The sequence below is a fragment of the Muscardinus avellanarius genome (assembly GCF_963383645.1).
Source record: "Muscardinus avellanarius genome assembly, chromosome: 18".
NCBI classification, from domain to species: Eukaryota; Metazoa; Chordata; class Mammalia; order Rodentia; family Gliridae; genus Muscardinus; species Muscardinus avellanarius.
Window position 1 is genome coordinate 31,161,882 of NC_137804.1, and position 21,338 is coordinate 31,183,219.

The 21,338-nt window shown below is 36.1% G+C and overlaps 1 protein-coding gene and 1 pseudogene across 5 annotated transcripts in view; both read right to left on the reverse strand.

Annotated features, from left to right (window-relative positions):
* The window catches only part of HACL1 (2-hydroxyacyl-CoA lyase 1), a gene marked incomplete at its 5' end in the record, with an annotated part of 47,232 nt that overhangs the window by 11,910 nt on the left and 13,984 nt on the right, over nt 1-21,338 (reverse strand). For 2 of the 4 annotated variants that reach the window (XM_080714960.1, XM_080714959.1), the window contains 7 exons: nt 2,660-2,761; nt 3,670-3,753; nt 5,249-5,354; nt 10,519-10,654; nt 13,009-13,121; nt 18,088-18,182; nt 20,628-20,705. In XM_080714960.1, the coding sequence (XP_080571086.1) occupies nt 2,660-2,761; nt 3,670-3,753; nt 5,249-5,354; nt 10,519-10,654; nt 13,009-13,121; nt 18,088-18,182; nt 20,628-20,705 (714 nt within the window). The remainder of the gene's footprint in view (nt 1-2,659; nt 2,762-3,669; nt 3,754-5,248; nt 5,355-10,518; nt 10,655-13,008; nt 13,122-18,087; nt 18,183-20,627; nt 20,706-21,338) is intronic. The other 2 variants (XM_080714962.1, XM_080714961.1) reach the window with 2 other exon arrangements.
* LOC308276880 (myeloid leukemia factor 1-like) lies at nt 7,360-8,127 on the reverse strand (annotated as a pseudogene). Its single transcript has one exon. The product of its transcript is annotated as a myeloid leukemia factor 1-like (transcript).

Here is a 21,338-nt window from a genome sequence, read left to right on the forward strand (position 1 = left end):
AACTTATTTGGAAATAGTTAGGCAACAAATATAGGTTATCTAACTTCCAAATAATTGTTGAATGGCTATTCTAAGAACCTAACCCACTTGTGAAAAATCCTGAGGAGCAACTTAAGAAAAATGTGTCACATTGTCCCAGTTTATGAAATAATCAAATAAGCTAGGGGATATCCCTTTTCCTGAAGGTCAACAATGTGCATTAGCATATTAAATATTCTGAGAAGTTCTACACTAAAGATAGCTGAAAAACACTGGGTTAAATAAAACTAAGCAGTCTTATTTGAGCACTCTTAGAAAAAGTGAAAATTTTATTACAGCATATTTCATCTGAAATATGGCACTAAATTTGTAATTAAAATGTTAAGGCCATAGAAGACAGTCTGAAAATCTGGTTCTTCCCCATATACTGAAGAGTAAAGAAGTTGTACTACATCCACTATCTTAGAGTGCATGCATGGAAGGAAAACTAGTAAGGTAAATGTCTATATAGCTGTACACCTTCTAGAGCTAATAGAAAGCCACATGGGGCTTTAGCAGCAGGCCTCATCTGGCTCCTTTCTTGTGCAACTCTGCTGTGTTGGAGATTATACCCAAGACAGATGAAGGACCCTTCTATACTCCTCCACCAGAGCAGAGAGGCACACTTCTTCTATCTTAAACTAAGGTGATTTCAAGGGAAAAGAAGGGACTAGTCATGATATAATTTAGAAAACAGAATTAAGACCTTGAACTTGACAGGAGAAAGTCACTGATTGAAATTCAGTATAAGCTGGGCATGGTGGCACATGCTTGTAATCCCAGCATCTGGGAGGCTGAGACCGGAGGATCGCGGTTTGCGGAGAGCCTCAGCTACTTAGTGAGGCCCTTTGCAACTCAGTGAGACCCAGTTTCAAAACTAAAAGAATATAAAATAGGGCAGGGGGTGTAGCTCGGAGGTCAAATGCCCCTGGGTTCCATCCCCAGACCCGCCAAAAAAAAAAAAAAGAAAAAAGTAATTCAGTGTTAAGACAGAATCAGGTATAATCAATTCTCCTATAATGTTTGATTTGAAAATGTGATTTTATTAAAAACCATTGATATCTTAGGGAATAAAATGAACATAAGTTGAATTTCATATTTGCTAATTCATCATTCCATCAACAAAAAACACAGAAAACCACACCCAGCTGAACCATTATACATAGGAAAACATAAAACAATGAACAACTCAGGAACAACCTATCCTACAAAGAATAAGCTCTACATATACAAACTCTTTAAATAGATATCAACCAATCCCACAGAATTGGCTCAAGGCAGTAAGATTAATGGAAGATGTATGACCACAATGTACCAATAAAAATTTTAAAAAATTTAAAAATCACCAAAATTTCCAAAGCCTTCACTCTTAGCCAACCTAGGAGTGCAGAAGAGAAAGCCACAAAGGCATTTCCATCAATTATACATAGTTAAATTAAAAATAAGGCTATACATTGGATATTTCTAGTTCTGAGAAAGCAGTATTATTATACTCTCATGCTTAGAAGGACCTGTATCTTAAAGGTAGAAAAGCATGCCTCAACCTGTCCCAGGATTTAAGGTTCCAAAAGATCACTAAACTGTGATGTGCTATGCCAAATCAAACTGAGATAAGTGAGCCTCAGCCACCTTCTTTTGCTCTTAACCTTTCTATCTAATGTTGGATCACCCTTCTTCTACCCCTTCACGGTAACTCTGAAGCTTCAACCCTTCTGATGCCAAGTTATTTTTTATATTTTTGGTACTGAGGATTGAACCCAGTGGCATTCTACTTCTGAGCTACATCCCAGCCCTTCTGAGGTTTAAACTAGATCTCTCTAAATTGCTGAAGGTCTTGCTAAGTTGTTGGGGCTGGCCTTGAACCTGTGATACTCTTGTCTCAGCCTCTGGGTACTGGAATCATAGGCATGTACCATACCAGGTCTGTCTACTAATGCCCAATTTAAAAAGACACTTTCATTTTTTTCCAAGGGAAAGTATCATATTTATTGCTATATTTTATTTCCTTAATCGTTTAACATGGTTAAAACTTTGCTACTATTTTTATTAGACCCCCTATCTTCTATATGTTTTATACAATTTGAGAGTTGATTCCCAGCCTCTTTTTTTGAGCACTATGGTTTTTACTAGCTGATTCTGCACAGCATGGTGATTTCTAGGAATGCACAGGTCACACTACGGCAGAACTAAATGAACCATGAGCCTGAGTGTTCTTTTTTTTTTTTTTTTTGGGTGGTACTGGGGTTCCTGGAAGCCCTCCTTCCTCCGGGCTACACTCCCAGACCTATTTTATATTTTTGAAACATGGTCTCTTACGCCAGCACGGCTGGCTTTGAACCTGCGCGATCCTCCTGTCTCCGCCTCCCAAGCGCGGGGATTACAAGCGTGCGCCACCACGCCCGGCTTTTTTTTTTTTTTTTTTGGTGGTACTGGTTCCTGGAAGCCCTTCCACCTCCGGGCTACACTCCCAGACCTATTTTTATAGATTTTTATTTGGAAACAGGGTCTCATAAACCAGCGCGCGCGGCTGGCTTCGAACCTGCGCGATCCTCCTGTCTCTGCCTCCCAAGCGCGGGGATTACAAGCGTGCACCACCACACCCGGCCTGAGTGTTCTTGAGTTTCAGTGGGTCCTGTGTTACCTGTGATGCAGCTTCGTTGCTCTTCATTTTTTCTCTCAGAGTTTTCCACCACTTGCTCTCTGGAGGATACTGCCATGGAGATTTATCAAATTGTTCTAAAAGCTAAAAAAAAAAAACCCCACAAACATTTTTCCATTTGAAAATAAACTTAAATCACATTAATATAAACATTTCTTCTTAAAGACGACATACTGCTATACTATCCTGCCCTTCACATTGCTCGTATTCTTTGCTTTTCCTCTAGGCAGCAAACAACTGATTGAAGGTAAATGGGTAACTTGAAGCTTTTGTTTGGGTCAGAGTGGATTTCTGCCAGAGGCTGGCATTCCTACAGAACGGAGTGAAGTGTGACATCCTCCACACCTCATAGGAAGGGAATCTTAGCCCTTGTTGATCTTTGACACTGAAGAAAAACCATCCCCTCAATAGAGCCCTAGGATAGGAAGGCAGACAAATACAAACAAAATGCTCCAGAGCGATTTTGTATATGACTGGAAATGAAGCTTAATGATCTGTACTGGTAACAAATATAATCCAAAATCAATGATAAATGTAATCGTATTTATCTCTTATTACAATTAAATATATCTTATGTACAAATAATAAAAACCTGGACAAGTCCAGAATTTGAAGGGAAAAATCTCTTTTATACATTAAAATACTAAGTTAGATTTTTCCAGTGTATACACCATTTCTTAGATATAAGTTTAATTTTTGGAAATTGTATTATAATTTTTCCGAGAGCTGGATATTCCTTAGTAAATCTGTTTGTCTACTGAGTGACTTTAAATAAGTGCCTTCCAAAATGCTTAATCTACATAAATATGAGCTATGTACAAAGAGTTGATTTCATCATAGCTACATTTAAGAGTAGTTTTCATCATAAGCTTTGTTTAAAATTGATATTAATAGGTCTGTTACTGAGCTAATCAAAACTGTAAGATTGCTAAGAATTGACTGCTTTTTTTTGAGCTACATACTTAAACCAAAACCCTAGCAAAAGATCTTACCTGTTTAGCAACAGCATTTATATCTCCTAGCAAGGTCACAGCAGGCCTTACATTATTCCCCAATTCTTCTGCACAGATATCAACCTAAAAAAGAGAATAGCTAAAGAAAAAGCCATGTCTATTTTTAAAAATCTTTAAAGCTGAAGATAGTGGCTCATGCCTGTAATCCTAGTATTTGGGCGGGTGAGACAGGAGGATCATAGGTTCACAAGACTTAACTTCTTAGTGAGGCTTTCTGCAACTTAGTGAGGCCCTATTTCAGAATAAAAAATAAAAAGGGCTGAAGGTGTAACTCAGAGGTAACATACCCCTGGGTTCAATCAGAAGTCTCATTTATGAATGGCCATGAGCAAGTAAAAATGGCTTTTGCAAGGAATAATTTAGCCACTCCAACGAAATGTACTTTAGTTGGTAATCAAAAGGAACAATCAGGAAGTAGCAGCATGATCTTGTTTGTTTGTGGTTTTTAGTTCTCAATGGCTCCATGTGGGGACAGGACTATTAGAAATTGACTCCTTAAGAAGTGGTGGGCTGGGAGAAGACAGCAATCGCAGCTAAGTCATCATACATTAAGTGGAATGGGGCCAAATGGGGCTCCATGCCACTATGTAGGTAGTTCTTTCTATCATATGGAAACTGGCTACAAAGAGGGTCAGAAAATAGCTCAGAATACTTTTCAGACACTATCTAATGACCTAGGTAAAAGTACTTTAGAGATTTCCAATCAAAGAGTGAAAGTTAGCTGGATGTGGTGTCGCACGCTTGTAATCCCAGCATTTGGGAGGCCGAGACTGGAGGATCGCGGTTTGCGGACAGCCTCAGCTATTTAGTGAGGCCTTCCGCAACTTAGTGAAACCCTGTTTTAAAATAAAGAAAAGCCAAGTATGGTGGTGCATGTTTATAATCCCCGCACTTGGGAGGCTGAGACAGGAGGATCGCATAGGTAAGCCAGCCTCAGCTACTTAATGAGGCTCTCAGTAACTTAGTGAGACCCTGTTTCCAAATAAAATATAAAATAGGTCTAGGAGTATAGCCTGGAGGTAGAAAGCCCCTGGGTTCCACCCCCAGTACCACACATAAACACACACACACACACACACACACACACACACACACACACACACCCTGGGTTGAGAGGGGGGAGGGGGAGGGGGAGGGGAGAAGGAGAGAGCGAGGGAGGGAGGGAGGGAGAGAAAGAGAGAGAGAGAGAGAGAGAATGAAAGTAGTTTTGGCACCTAACAGAAACATTCACTCAATAACAAAGTTGACCGTTTCATTCTAATCTACCATCCTACTTAAATCTCTTTTCTTTATTTTTAAATATACTTGAAGTGTGAAGAACAGGCAAATTATGCTTTTCAAATTATCTTAAATCTGATTTTCAAAGGTTTTCTGGTCAAAGGTAAAGTGGAACATTATGTTTCATGGGCTTGAAAAGGCAGCTTACTTTGGTACCTATAATTAGGTTAGAGAATTTATAAAATCTACTTTTGTAAAAATACAAAAGATCCAAAAGCCAAGAAGAAAGCAGAGCTGAGAGGAAGATGGCTCTGATTTGAAATCACTTCTTTCTGAGTACCTGGATAAACTTCACATCTGGTTGATATCGTGGAGGCAGTCCAAAATGTAAAATCCAATTCAGTCTGGCACCAAATAACACAATCACATCAGCAGATTGCAAAGCCCTATTTAATAAAAAAAATATGATATAACACAAAATGCATTATCTGTGTATCTTATTTGAATTATTCTAAAATTAATTTCTAAAGTATTTTTAAAGTCTAAATTTGAAACTCATATTAGACTCCTGACTTAGCTTCCAAGGTCAAGTTGATTTTTCAAACTAAAATAATTTATAAAACCATTTTTTTTTTTTTTTTTGGTGGTACTGGGGTTCCTGGAAACCCTTCCTGGAAACCCGAGACGGGAGGATCGCGTAGGTTCAAAGCCAGCCGTGCTGGCTTGAGACCCTGTTTCCAAATAAAGTATAAAACCATTTTATTTAAATAATGATCTAAAAGATTAAGTAGAATAAGTAATACAATTAGCCATATCTATACTCTTATTTTATTTGCTTATTACTTTATAGTCAACATGATTTTATTTCTAAACTTAAAAAGAAATATACTTAACATTATAGAGTGACAGTGGGTTTTCTTTTTTTTTCTTGACAGATATAAAAAAATTAAAATTTTATACTCTTATAAAACTTCATCCCTAGCTTTTAAAAAATAGATTAGTACTTGAATTCTGGAATAAAAAGGTATATAAAATTCTAGGTAGAGAATTCTAGGTAGAGAAAAGGTAGAATAAAATTCTATAATAATAAATGGTAATAATTAATAGAGGGACAACTGTATTATTAAACACTTTGCTCAAAAAACATTATGACCTGTCTAATAAACTTTGAAACAATCATTTTATTTTTCAGACTACCAAATATATTTTTTTAAATTGTCAAAAAAGGGTAAGCAGAGTTTCTCCAAAGGGCTTTTCCACTTTAGAATGTTAACCGTGGAGAGAGATTAAGCTGTTTGTAGGAAAAAACAGAAATATACCACCTCAAGAAGTTAAAGATTAATATAAATTCTGCCACACATTAAGAGCAGGTGTGGTGACGCACGCTTGTAATCCCAGCATTTGGGAGGCAGAGACCAGAGGATCGCGGTTTGTGGACAGCCTCAGCTACTTAGCGAGGCCCTTTGCAACTCAGTGAGACCCTGTTTCAAAAATTAAAAAGATGCCTGGCATGGTGGCGCATGCTTGTAATCCCCACTCTTGGGAGGCGGAGACAGGAGGATCTCACAGGTTTGAAGCCAGCCTCACTGGCTTAAGAGACCCTGTTTCGAAATAAAAATATAAAAATGGGTCTGAGAGTGTAGCCCGGAGGTAGAAGGGTTTCCAGGAACCCCAGTACCACAAAATAAATTAAATGAATGAATAAATAAATAAATAAACAGACTAAAAAATAGGGCTGGGAGTGTAGCTCAGAGGTAGAATGCCCCTGGGTTCCATTCCCAGTACCGCCAAAAAACAAAAGAAAAAGAGGGTAATATAGAACAAAAAGGAATATACCATTATCAAGAAATTATAACAAGACTTTGCTATAATTTACAATATTTTTATTTGAAAATAAACTATTTGATTATTCTTGTTCTTTGTCAAAATAATTAATTTCTTATAAAACACTACTAGTTTCATTATTTTTAAAGCTTTAAACCAGCTGGCTGTATAACATGTTATAAAATTCGAGATGATCAATCTATTTATACCTCTACTATCATCACTGAAGTATAGTGATAGTGAAAATAGTCTGTTTTTAACATTTTACTTTCTTATAACTAGTTATAAATTGTGGAAATAGCTCTATTGTTAATCTTTATATTATACAAGAATACTTGGCCAATAAAAAAAGTAATTGGGAAAGCAATATCAGATGTGAGCTTTAAAAGTTAGTATGTCTTAAAGACACAAAATGTTACTTAATAATTTAACCTCGTTTTGAAAATCAAAGTTTTATTCCTACAGTAGGAACACAAAGCTAGAGTTCTGAAGAACATTTATATATCAGAAGAAAGTTGCAAAGTATAGTACTGATTTAACAAGAAATTGGTCTTAATGTGTATTACCCAGCACCATTACTTTCTCTGCAGAAACAACTAAAACTAACCAAGTCTAGTGCTTAGCTATTTATTTTTTGTTGATTTTCACAGGTGAGCCTTTGATGTTGAGTTAGTCCACAAAAACACTGGATCTTCTTCCACTTTCTGGACTTCTTCTAATTTCTCGAGATCCTGAATTCTCATGACCAACACTTTGCATTCTGGTGTTTTCAAGATTGCGCCCTGGTCCTCCTGCTTTGTACTTCAAAACCTCATACTGCCACTCATCATCAAAAGCATGAGCATCACTTTCATTCATATTGATGAACTCCTGATTGACATCTTCAGTCTTGTTCTTTGATTTTTTAATGACTTGAGCTGGGTCATGGATATGATGACCAACAGCCATTTTTTCTAGTCCACTGTCAGATTCTCTCATTGCTCTCAAGGTTTTCTTTATTTCAACTGGTGCCCTACAGGTTTGAGTTGAGGCCTGGAAAACCTTGGGTGGTTCATCTCCTACTTTGGAGTAAGTGATAACTGAGGAAGAACAAAACGAATGTCCATTTCTATCTATTGAAAGCTGACCAAAATTTCTTTGTAATTCCTATGCACTATTTCACATTTCATCATTTGGTCCATTGCCTGAGAAGAGTTGACATCTGTACGAGACAAGGAGTCCTGTCCAGCATCACGTCCTAGATGATTCTGAGCTCTTCTTCCATCAGAGATACTGAGCAGGTCTCTTCAAAAGGTTTAGGGAAAACCTCTTATCATCTGCCACACACTTTCTTGGTGTGAAGAAAAGAATTACAGAGGGGTTGTCCTCAAAGCTGCTGCTCAGCATCCTCAACATCCCGCGTGCTGGGCGGCGGATGCACAGACTGGAACCTGCGTCCTTGGCTCTGTGACTGTGCTGCCCCAGTTTGACTTTCCTGCTCATTACTTTTTTGTATGTGTATGAGGATTCAACCCAGGGGCATTCTACCTCTCAGCTACACCCTTTCCTCTCAGCTACACCCTTATCCCTTTTTATTTTGAAACAGGGTCTCAGTAAGTTGCCGAGGGCCTCCCTAAGTTGCTAACGATAGCTTTGAACTGGCGATCCTCCTGTCTCAGCCTCCCAAGTACTGGGATCACAGGTGTGCACCATGCCGGGCTGCTTATTACTTTTTTATCATTAAAAATTAATGTAAGTCTACTGTAGATCATCTAGAAAAATCTAGAAAAAGTATAAAGAAAAATAACCTTATAATACTATTAATTTATAAACTATTATTAATAAACTGGCCATTTTCATCTAGTCCTTTTTACTATGCAAGTATATTTTTACATAATTGAGCTTTACATAATACTGTATCATGTACTTATGCTTATCATAAATGTTTTTATCATTAAATTCTGCTTGAATAAAAATTTTAAAGGTTAAATGTTTTGTTGAATACATGTAATTTACTTAAGGTTTTTCTCTGTTGCTGGATATTTTATTAATTTTCCATTTCTTATTTTAAAATTTAATTAAATTTTATTTATTTAACTGGTGCAGTGTAATCACACTTTTTTTTTTCTTTTTTGTGGTACGGGAGATGGAACCCAGGGGCATTCTACCTCCGAGTTAAACCCCCAACCCTATTTTTATTCTTTATTTTGAAACAGGGTCTCACTGAGTTGGAAAGGGCGTCACTAAGTAGCTGAGGCTGTCCGTGAACCGCGATTCTCCAGTCTCAGCCTCCTGAATGTTGGGATTACAAGTGTGTGCCATCGTGCCCAGCTGTAATCATACATCTTGATGAAGTTCAGGGTGGTAGAGGCACACATGTGCACAGCACTCATTTAGCCCTCCCCTAGTTTCCACTCTATTCCTTCTTCTTTCCTTCCTTCCTGTGCTTAGCATAGTGATTGATTTTAATAAGTTTGGGAATATATATCATGTCCACTGAGGAAATATATATCATGTTCCCTCTCCCCCACTCCCACCTCTCTCAATTAGGTTGCCTTCTTCACTCAACTAAGATTTCTCCTTTGTCTGGAGTATTTCCTATGTCCCATTTTCTCCCTAATTTCTGCATATTAGGGAGAAACATTTAACTTTTCACTTTTTGTGAGTGACTAATCTCACTTAGCATAATGCTCTCCAGTTCTATCCATTTCCCTGAAAATGACATAGTTTTTATTTTTATTTATAGTTGAATAGAATTCCAATGTGTTCATATTCTAGTTTTATAATCTATTCATCTATTGATGGACAGCTCAGCTGTTTCCATAATTTGGCAATTGTGAATTGTGCATCTATAAACATAGATATGCACATATTAGTCTCGTAGTTTGGTTTCCATTCTTTTGGGTCTATATCCAGAAGTGGCATTGCTGGATCATATGGTAGGTTTATTCCTATTCTGATGATTTTCCACACCATTTTCCAAAGTAGTTGCACTAATTTTCAACCCTACCAACAATGGATTAGAATTCCTACTCTCCACATCCTTATCAGCATTTGTTGTTGCTTGTGTTTTTAATGATTGCCATTCTAATTGGGGTTAGGTGAAATTTCAGGGTAGTTTTGATTTGTATCTCTCTGCTAATGATGTTGAAATTTTTTCATACATTTATTATCCATTTGTATTTATTTTTTGTGAATGTGTTATATTTCTCTAGTAGGAGGAAAAAAAGATTGGTATAAAATTAATGGTGAAATACTTTCCAAATTTGGACAAAGACATAAATTTACAGATTCAAAAATATCTGAGAAGTCCAAAGAGAATAAACCAAGAGATAATCAAGTCTAGACACATCATAATTAAACTGCTAAAACCAAAGATAAAGAAAAACCTTGAAAATAGACAGAGAAAAATAACATATAGGAGAACAAAAATTAAAAAAACTATGAGGAAAGCCAGGCATGGTAGCACTTGCCTATAATCCCAGCTCCTTAGGAAGCTGAGGCAGAAGGATCACAAGTTCAAGGCCAGCTTAAGCAATTTATAAAGACCCTATCTCAAAATTAAGAAAAAAAAAAGGGATGAGGGCATATCTCAGTGATTGAGCACCCTGGGCTCAATTCCTAGTAGTGCAAAACAAAATCATAAGGGCCACAAGAGTCAGTATTTTCAATTGCTAAAAAGTACAAAAAAACCAGGTGTGCTTGAAATTACACAGTTCTTTCAGAATTTCTCTCTAGATTTAAAATAATTTAAGTTAGCCTAAAATCTTCCAGTTAATTGTATTTTAAATCTGAAGTGCCACATACCTGGATCTGGCTGCAGCTACACAGTTTGGATGATTGTCAGGGACAACACCCTTCCCCATGGGGGTGGGCAAAAATGGCAGTTTACATTGCTCCACCAATCTCCTGATACTCTCCTCTGCGTGGGCATAAGCAGCACCTATAAGAAATGAAATTGTATTGGATGATTCAGTTAAGCTTCCCATTGGGACCATAAAAATAGTTCATGTGAAACTGCTCTTAGATTTTAAATTCAAACACTTACACATGGGCTTAAACACAAAACAAATTGTGATTATGGTTTTTATCTTTGGTATTTAAAATGCTTAAGAAAGCAACAGTTCTAACTTCCCTTCCACAACACTCAATTATTCTGAAGAAAGTCTGCCCCTAAACAAAAGCTGCATCTTACATCTCGTGCTCTTGTCACTTGTCCATTTTATGATGTGGTTCAGCTGAACTATTTCCCACCATTCCCTGAGCACACTATCTTTACTGGGAGGGCCAGGTGGGTAGAAACTTTATCTTGAAAAACAAAGGCCTTCTACCTTCACACATTGCTCTCCACCACTAGCAAACCTGTTTTGCCCACAGTCCATTAGTCTACAGGGGGCATAAATTTCTAAATCTCTACAGATTGTTCCATAGGTTCTACAACTCTGTGATTCTAACAGGGCTAATTCGGTGAGACACATTCATTTGTTTTTACAACTATATGTCTGCAGAGTAGCCATATGCCCTTAATGACCCAACTTACTGTTTAAACAGATGAACGGTTCCATTTCTAGTGTCAACAAAGCCATCATTATTTTTAGTGGCTTACTTCTATACCCTTTTTCAGAGCTAATAGATTACTAACCAGATTTGAAACTTATAATTTCTCTACTGAATCCTAGTAAACAGTACCATATACTTTCAGATCCATTTATCATATTCCCTCCTAAAAAAATATACCTTAGAATCCTTTCTCATACATGTAGGATGAAAATAGTTTCTTCATTTTATTCAGGATTTTTTTTTAAAATTTTCTTCCTGCCTCAATGTCTTCATACACTCAGGTCTCTCTTCCTAGTCTGCCTTCACTCTTTTCCACTTGGTGAACTAGCATCCCTTTTTCTCAAGGTATAGTCCTTCTGGACTGCCTTTTTACATCACCCACACAAGCAAACTGTTCCTGCTTTCCTTGAGAATCCACCCCACCATCTTTTTACACACTAATAAAGAGTATACTGCCATTATCTGTTACCAGGTATATTTCCCTGATAGGAAGGAACCATTATTTCCCTGTATTCATCATGAATGTTTTCTATACTCTCTACTTTGCTATGAGTAATCAAATGTTTGTTAAAAAAGAATGAGAACTAGCATCCACTGGGTGCTTTCCACATTCTGTTGCTATTCAATTAGACCCTGTCAAGGTGGTAAATATCCCTATTTTATAAATCAAACATTGAGACTCAAAGAAGTTGTTTGCCAAAGCCACAGAGTTAATACATCATATAATTCATTCAACTCAGCTCTAATCTCGATATTTTTCAACTGTTTATCATTTTCTTTAAACTATTTTTAGTTTCATGCAGTTAGTTTGTAAGTAGTTGATATGTGATTAGCATGGTCATAGATGATCCCAATAGTCTCAGGTCTAGAACACAAAATGGAAACAATAATAAATTGCTGACAGGAATAGAAATTAATTGGTACAGTAGAGCAATTTAACAATTTGTGCCAATACCTTAAAATATTAAGACCCAGTTAATTTCCTTCTGGGAATCGATTTTAAATCCTAAGTATGGAAAAAAACCTTAAGCACAAATATATGTGTCACACTACTATTTAAAAAAACAGGAAACATTTGCCAATAAAGTGTTAATATATATGAATAGAAATTAAAAACTGTATTTGGGAGATAAAAATAATGAAAAGATATTTTAATGTTAAATCACTAAGGTAGAATATAAAACTATACAGTATTATCACAATACATAAAATATTCAGGAGAAAGGAACAGAAAAGTTCTAAATGTTAGAAATTATTTCCTTGAACTGCAACGTAACACCACACACTTGTAATCTCAGTACTTGGGAGGTTGAGATAGGAGGATCACAGGTTTCAAACCAGCCTCAGCAATTTGGTAAAACCCTGTTTCAAAATAAAAACTAAAAAAGGCTGTGTATAGCTCATAGGTAGTAAATGCCCCCCCTAAAAATGGTTTCCATGGATGAAGAGATTTCTTCTTTCTACTTTTCTAGATTCTTATAAAAATTTTTATAATACAAAAATATATTTTACTCTTAAGTCTTAATAAATAGGAAATATTTCCTTGTAAGAGTGAACTCTGAGTATTCAAGGATAATTCTATGATTTGAAACCTAAAAACAATGTAAAATGGATAAAAGAAACTCTTATTCAAGTTTCAAACAGAGCAGATAACAATAAACAATGAAAACAATTTCTAAAAAGACTCAGCATTCTTTAAAAAGCCTAGCAAGAATTAAGAGTTGTATTTAATGCTACCTTTCCCGATGATAAGAAGAGGCTGTTTGGCATTCCTAATAACAGATGCTGCCATACATACAGCAGAGGTTTCTGCCATGCTAATAGGAGGTGGTATACAACACTCCTTGTACCTGGAAATAAAGAGCTTTGTTAATTACAAGGGGCCAATTCTAAAATGTTTACTGTGTTCATTTCAAAGAGTAGAAAAAGTGGTATAATAAACTCCATATACTCACCATACAGATTGAACAACTAATATAATTTTACCATATTTGTTTCTCTGTCTTTCAGTGCATGCATACTTGTTCTTCTCCTTCCCTGAATCATTTTAAGTGTTATAGGCAATAACACATTTCATCCTTTTATTAAAACTTTCTGATGCAGTTCTGTAAAGACCTTCTCTCAAACAACCATAATATCTTTATCATAGCTGCCAAATCAATATTTCTTCCCTGATACCATTTAATATTTAGTCAAATGGGTAATTCATTTTTTTAGCATTTCTTTAACTTATTTTTTTTTATTGGTGCACTGTATTCATACATCATAGTGGGATACAAACTTTTGTAGACATACATGCACACATCACCCAGTCAGCCCCCACCTGATCCCCACCCCATTATCTCCCCATCCCTCCTTCCCATGCTTGGCTTAGTGGTTGACATCTAGTATTATAGCAATTTATCCAAAATTAAAAATGATAATCTCACATAACAGTTTCATTTGTCTGATACAAAGCTTTTGATGACTTAAAGATAACATTTCAATATTTCTTTTTGCTTTCTTTCTTACCAGAGAATATTTTTTTTCTATTTTTTTAGGTGAAACTATCATATATTTATATATTTATTTTTCAGAAAAAAATCTATCTTAATATGGAATATGGACTCTAGATACCCAAAACGATCTTGAAAAAGAACAAAGCTAGAAGATATATATTTTCTGATTTCAAACCATATAAAGCTATAATAATTGAAATAGTGTAGTACTGTTCTAAAGGCAGATATATAAACCATTGGAGTTAAATAAAAGCCTAGAGCTAAATTCTTCCCTATATTGTCAAGTTATTTTTGACAAGGTTTCCACGAACATTTGGTGGTGGAAATAATAATCTTTTAACTAAATATTGTGGAAAAATAATAATTACATGGAAAAGAATAAAATTGGACCCTTACCTAATCCCATATACAAGTATTAACTCAAAATAGATAAAAGACCTAAGTATAAATCTTAAGACTATAAACTTTTAGAAGAAAATCTGGGTCATAAAACCTCACAACATTGAAATTGGCAGTGATTTCTTGGATATGATTTCAATGGCACAGGCAACAGAAGAGTATACAAACTCCCTAAAAAATAAAAAAATATTGTATATCCAAAGACAATGTAAACAGAGTTAAAAGTTACTGATAGAATGGGATAAAATATTTCCAAATGCTATATCTGAAGGTATATTAATATTCTAACTAGAAATTCTAAAAATTAACAACAATAAAGGCAAACAATACAATTTAGAGATAGGTAAAAGACTAACATAAATAATGAATCTCCACAGATAACCAGTCTTAGTTGTCTGTTGGATGGAAACTCTTGTTTCTCTGGTTCTGGTGTGTGTTACCTATTTCTTCTTTGTAGTTAATCTCTTTGAGTATTTTCTCTAGCGCTGGTTTTGAAGACATAAATTCCTTCAGTTTCTGTTTGTCATGGAAGCTTCTTATTTCTTCATCTAATTTGATAGAAAGTTTTGCTGGGTAGGAAATTTTTGGCTGGAAGTTGTTTTCTTTCAGAGTTTGGAATATGTTACTCCAAGCCCTTTGGGCTCTCATGACTTGGTTTGGGAAGTCTGGAGTGATTCTAATTGGTTTGCCTCTGAATGTCACTTGGCCCTTTGTTTTTGTTGCCTTTAAGATTCTCTGATTGGCTTCCACATTGGTCATTTTGACAATTATGTGGCATGGAGATCCTCTTCTCCAATCCTGTCTAAAGGGAGTTCTGTAAGTTTCCTGGACCTGTGTATCAACCTCTTGCTCTATGTTTGGAAAATTTTCTGCTATTACTTCCTTGAAGAGATTGTTGATCCCTGTGGTTTCACTTTCTTTTCCCTCCTCTATTCCAATTATTCTTAGGTTAGCTCTCTTAAAATGGGCCCATATTTCTTCAATATCAGATTCCTGCTGTCGGATATTTTTTCTAGATTAGAAACTATGTGTTCATTTTTGGAATGATCATCTTCTAAGAGCGAGATTCTGTTCTCCATGTGGTCTAATCGGTTGTTTGTGCTTTGAATTGAGGCCTTTACTTCACTAATTGCATCCTTTATCTCTTTTTGGCTCTCTCTGAATTCTTTTCGAAGCACCTCTATTATTTCTACAGTTATTTTCCTGATTTGATCTTCTAGAAATCTCTGATTTTCTGTTTTATTGGGTTCTGATGTTGTGGGGTTGTGGGCATTCATTGCTCCAGTGTTATTCCTCTTTCTCATGATTTCGGAAGTTTGTACCTTCTCTGGGTTCTTCCCTTGGGTCACTATGACTTCACTTAAGGTGTTCTGGATCTCGAGTCAGTAGTATCTCAGACCCCACTACTCCTTTACTGGGTTGTATCACAGAGTCTCCGACCCAGAGAGTCAATAGAGGCTGCTTTAGACTGTGGGGGGTGCCAGGTTGCACGTTCTCCTATGGTGTGATATCTCTGCCACTGCCACTTCCCCACTGGGTCAAGTCCCAGGGAGTACAGTACTGGGATTTCTCTTCTGTGGCCCGCAATTTGACTCACTATTCTTGAGTTCGCAGATGTAGCTGTACTGGACTCGGTGAATTCGCTGCTGCTGCCGCCGGTGGCAATATGGCTGGCTTATTTCTTCTTGGTTTTGAGTTCCACTCTGAGTCCCTGCAGCGTGTGCTGAGCTCAGCCACTGGGAGCTTTAGATGTTCCCTGCCCTTAAAAATCCTGCCTGGCTGTTTCACAGCGGCTCACCTCGGCTTGCTGTAGCCGTCCGGTGAAGTCGCCGCTGCCCCCAGCAGTATGGCGCTGCTGCCGCATCCTCAGGCGTGAGGCCGTTGTATCTCCTCTGTGGCTCTGAGCTCTGTTCTCAGTCCGCTTTCTCTCTGGAGCCTGGTGATTTTTTTATTTCTCTGGTGATGGTGTTTTCTGGCTATAAAAGGCACTGATTTTGTGGTAATGGAGATTGGTTGTTAGCGGGGCTCTTAAGCTCCGCTTTTCTCGGTCGCCAATTTCCTGGAAGTCCTCTCAAATGGGTAATTCATTGACAAGAGATTTGGGTCAATGCTTTTGTACTGTAGTATTAACAGTAGTAGCATGTGTACTAGTTGTAATAGTAAAAAAAATATGGAAAACTAGCCATTTATTCTCATTTAATTATCAAAACAACAAGGTTAATCTTACCATTATCTCAATTTTACCACTGAGAGAAAAAGATTTAGACAAAGCATGTAATTTGTCTATTGTCCCAAGATGGCAGAGTCTGCTGAACCACTCATTCTCTCTTCAAGCATATGTTTTAACCACCTCACTATTCCCTATTTCTTCTCATGAAGTCAGTATTACAATATTCAATGCATATTAGTAAGAGAACTTAAAAAAATTGTCACAGTTAAGTATTTCTGAACGCCAAGTCCTTATTGTGATATTTCATTTATTCTAATAAATAAAAATCATACTGTACAAAATTTGTACATATTTGAATATATAATTTTAAAAAGACATTCAACCATTATAAAATCAAGAGGGCTTAAAAGAGAATTAGTTAAAACTTACCTAGGGCTCAACCTCCCTCATTATTATTTTGGCCATCATGTTCATCATGTATTACACAGAATAGATATATTTTTGTCTGACTCCCAAATAGTAATCACCCCTATTATACTGAGTGTACAATGGGGATCCACCAGCTGCAGTCACCAGAGAACTATTTCTACAATAGCAAAGTCCACAAACATTACGAATAGGACTTGTTCTTTGGCAGTGCTGGGGATCAAATCTAGGACCACATGCACACTATGCAAGTACTCTAAAATGGAGTTACATCCCCAGCACCAGAATTAATTTTAAAACAATAAAAAGTTATGATATTGTTAAATAAATAAGGTAGAATATGGAACTACCTAAGTAGTATGGATTCAATATGCAAAGTATGTATAAAAAAGAAATAAAAAGTACTTAGTGTTAAAAATGTCAATCCTTAGGTGAAAGAATTTCTTTCTACTATTGACTGGATTTCTTTTACAATGTTTTTATAAATAAAAGCATTTCATCCTTTTAGATCAAGGAAATACCACCAATGGGCCAATGGTCCACAACAGCAGAAAGTGCACTAAATGGTTCCCAGGACACTGCATTAACCCAGGTATCACCTTTACCAGATGACTGTAACGCTAGAGAAAAGGGATTTCTGTACATCTTTTCACTCAGTGTTTATTTAAGAAATAAAAGACATGAGAGATCATAGAAACATCTATATCAGAATACTTTTAAATTACAGAGACAGCTGGACAAATATTTCTTATGCTGAGTACTAATAATTTCTCAATAATCACCTCATCTTTTGGCTTACACTAGGAAGATTGTCAACAGCCCATACTGCTTTAGTAGAAATAATATTTGTGATTTCCAGGGAAATAATTTCAAATGAGGATTTCCAGAAGTTCCAAGTATATGATTTAGTACTTAAATTCCAAAATAGTTACTAGATAATATAATCTTAAGAGCATTAAGCTTTTTGGCTATGATGAAATTTAATAACTAAATCATCAAGAGTTAATAGAGCCAGGCATAGTAATGCATGCTTGTAATCCCAGCATTCGGGAGGCTGAGACAGGAGGATCGCGTTTCGCAGACAGCCTCGCTACTTAATGAGGCCCTCTGCAACTCAGCGAGACCCTGTTTCAAAATAAAGAATAAAAAAATAGGGCTGGGGGTGTAGCTTGGAGGTAGAATGCCCCTGGGTTCTATCTCCAGTACCACAAAAAAAGGTAATAGAAATGGGGATTAATTTACAAGTGGTTAGGTAAAGTTTTTTTTCAAAAGGTAAACAATATGAAATACAAAAAGAAAGAATTTCAAAGAACTATTACTCACTTTATAGAATCCACATTCACCTGGAGGGTCACAAAATCTGCAGGTATGTCAACATAACAAGCACCCGGACGACCATAGGTACTGCTTCTTACTGCCTATGTTAACACAAAAGAAGAGAAGACATTAAAAACCTGTCATTATTATATTCCACTTGAAAAATTTAAAACTATGAAATGAGTACTATTTTAATTTTTCTTGACATTAGTTGAGTAAAAAAAAACTATAATTAAAGTTGAAATATATTCCATTAAATCTATTATATATATGCATATATATGTGTGTGTGTGTGTGTGTGTGTACTTATAAAAATTTATTTTTTGTAGTACTGGGGATGAAACCCAGGGGCATTCAACCTCTGGCATTCAACCTCTGGGCTTTGCCTCCCTATCTTATTTTTTATTTAAAAACAAAGTCTCACTAAGTTGCAGAGGGCCTCACTAAATTCCTGAGGCTGTCCTCAAACCTGTGATTCTCCTGTCTCAGCTTCCAAAGTACTGGGATTTCAGGTATATGCCACCATACCTGGCTAAGTCTGTGTACACATATATATGTCTATATTTGTTTTTGGTGGAACTGGGGTTCCTGGAAATCCTTTTACCTCCGGGCTACACTCCCAGACCTAGTATGTATGTATGTGTATGTATGTGTATATATATATATATATATATATATATATATATATATATATATGTATATGTGTATATGTGTATATGTGTATATGTGTATATGTGTATATATATGTATATATGTATATATATGTGTGTGTGTATGTGTATATATGTATATATGTATGTATATGTATGTATATGTGTGTGTGTGTGTGTGTGTATATATATATATTTAATTTGGAAACAGAGTCTCTTAAGCCAGCAAGGCTGGCTTCGAACCTGTGCGATTCTCCTGTCTCTGCCTCCCAAGTGCGGGGATTACAAGCATGTACCACCATTCCCGGCAAGTCTATATAATTTTAAGGATTTTTTTTTTTAAAGGGAAGAGATAGGCCAGGCATGGTGGCACATACTTACAATCCCAGCATTCAGGAGACTGAGACCGGAGGAACACAGTTCACAGTCAGCCTCAGCTACTTAGGCCCTCCATAACTTAGTGAGACCCTGTTTCAAAATAAAGAATTTAAAAAAAGGGCAAGCAGTGTAGCTCGGAAGTCGAATGCCCCTGGGTTTCAACCCCAGACCACCACCTCCCCCCAAAAAAGGTGAGAGATGAGAAAGTATTCACTTAGGGATTTAAAATTATTGTTCTATTACACTTTCATGCTGGAAATTATTCACTAGATTCACCTACCAATACCTTACATTATATTGTATACTTTCACTTGCTTCCTAACATTAGTGATCTGGCAGGGTTGTTTTTTTTTTTTTGCGGGTCTGGGGATGGAACCCAGGACCATTCGACCTCCAAGCTACAGCCCCTTCCCTATTTTTTATTCTTTGTTTTGAAACCGGGTCTCACTGAGTTGCAGAGAGCCTCACTAAGTAGCTGAGGCTGTCGATGAACTGTGATCCTCTGGTCTCAGCCTCCCGAATGCTGGGATTACAGATCTGGCAGTTTTTTGAAACTATAATGTAATATGTGTCAAATCATTTCTATAACTCATACTTTTAATAGATTTCAAGTGTAATTTCACATACAAATGCTGAAGAGCTAAAAATTAATTTATAATGTGCTAATGTCTTTTAGACATTAGTCCCAGTTTTCTGTTTTTTGAAAATAAAACTCAAATTTATTCTTTTCATTTTCCTCCATTGATCCACATTTTCCACTAAAATTCTGTATCTTTCCAAAGAGTGATAAGATATTTTGTTTCATATAGTAAGTAGACCAAGAAGTTTGTATTTATGCTCACCATGAAATGGTGATGAGAAGAGATGTTGCAAACTTTAAAGAACAGGTAGAAAGATTAATCTTATTCATAATTGCCATGCTTTTGTCAAAAAGTTTCCAAGTGTGTAAAACTTGTAATGCTAATATTATGTATAACAGTTTTCAAAACAATCTTTACAAAAGCATAAGAAGGAGTACTCAGGAGCTTATTATATCTTTAATTTTGTATAACAAAAAATAATTTAAAAAAACTAAAGCACAGGAGAATCTTTCTCTAAAAATAACTTATTTTACCTCTGTTTCTATAATGAACTGTACTAACACTGAATGTTAACTGTAAACAGCTTTTTAACAATGTTATCCTTACAGTATACTCTTATCACTCATTCCATTAAGAATAGCAGCCAGGTGCAGTGGCTGCCATTATAATTCCAGTACTTGGGAGGCTGGGACAGGAAAATCACAGGTTTGAGACCAGCTTCAGCAATTTAGTAAGATCTTGTTTCAAAAATTAAAAAAAAAAAAGGTCTGGGATATAGCTCAGAGGTAGAACAGCCCTGGATTCAATCTCTGGTACAATAAATAAATAGGGAATAAAATAAAAGCATTGGAGGTGTAACTCAGTAGTAGAGCATGTACTTAGCAAGTGTGAATCACTAAGTTTAATCCCCAGGAGAGTATGTTATAAAATACTGTACCTTTTCAATAACAGAGGGAATAGTTTCTATGCTGCTTGGCCGGGCAGAGAACTTGCTATATAATCTACAAGCTTCTACCTATATAGAAAATGAAAATCATTAACAATTCAACTCAGAATTATATTACTCCTATGAAGAAAAATCAGAAGGCAAGATGGAGAAAATGCATTTTAAGACTGTCTCTTAAAGCCTATTTAAGTCATGATCAAATTCCTGCCTCAGTATGATTCAGAAAACAAATCAAAATAAGACACTATTTGTTTTTCAAATTGGCAAAAATGAAAATGTTTGATAATACCCACCATCTACCACAACACAAGAAAACAGGTACTCTCATTAACTGCTGGTGAGAGTCTAAATGGAAAGGAAAGCCAATGTCTACAGAAATTTCAATGAGCAGACCCTCAAACCCAAAGGAATATACAACTTTATGTTATATCTGATCTATTCTTACATTCCTCTCAGTTTCCTTTTAAATGTCTCTTGCTATGCTGTTTGGAACATATGAGTTCAGTATTGGTAATTTCTATTAATGTACCTTGAAGCATATGTAGAGAGTATTTCTCTTGATATTTTATGGTATCAAATCTATGGAGGCCTCAATCCCATAGGCATAACAGAATTAAGATTATCCCCTTTCTATTTGTTTATGTTCATGTCCTTTAGTTTTAAAGACTTTTACACATCCGGGCATGGTGGCACACGCTTGTA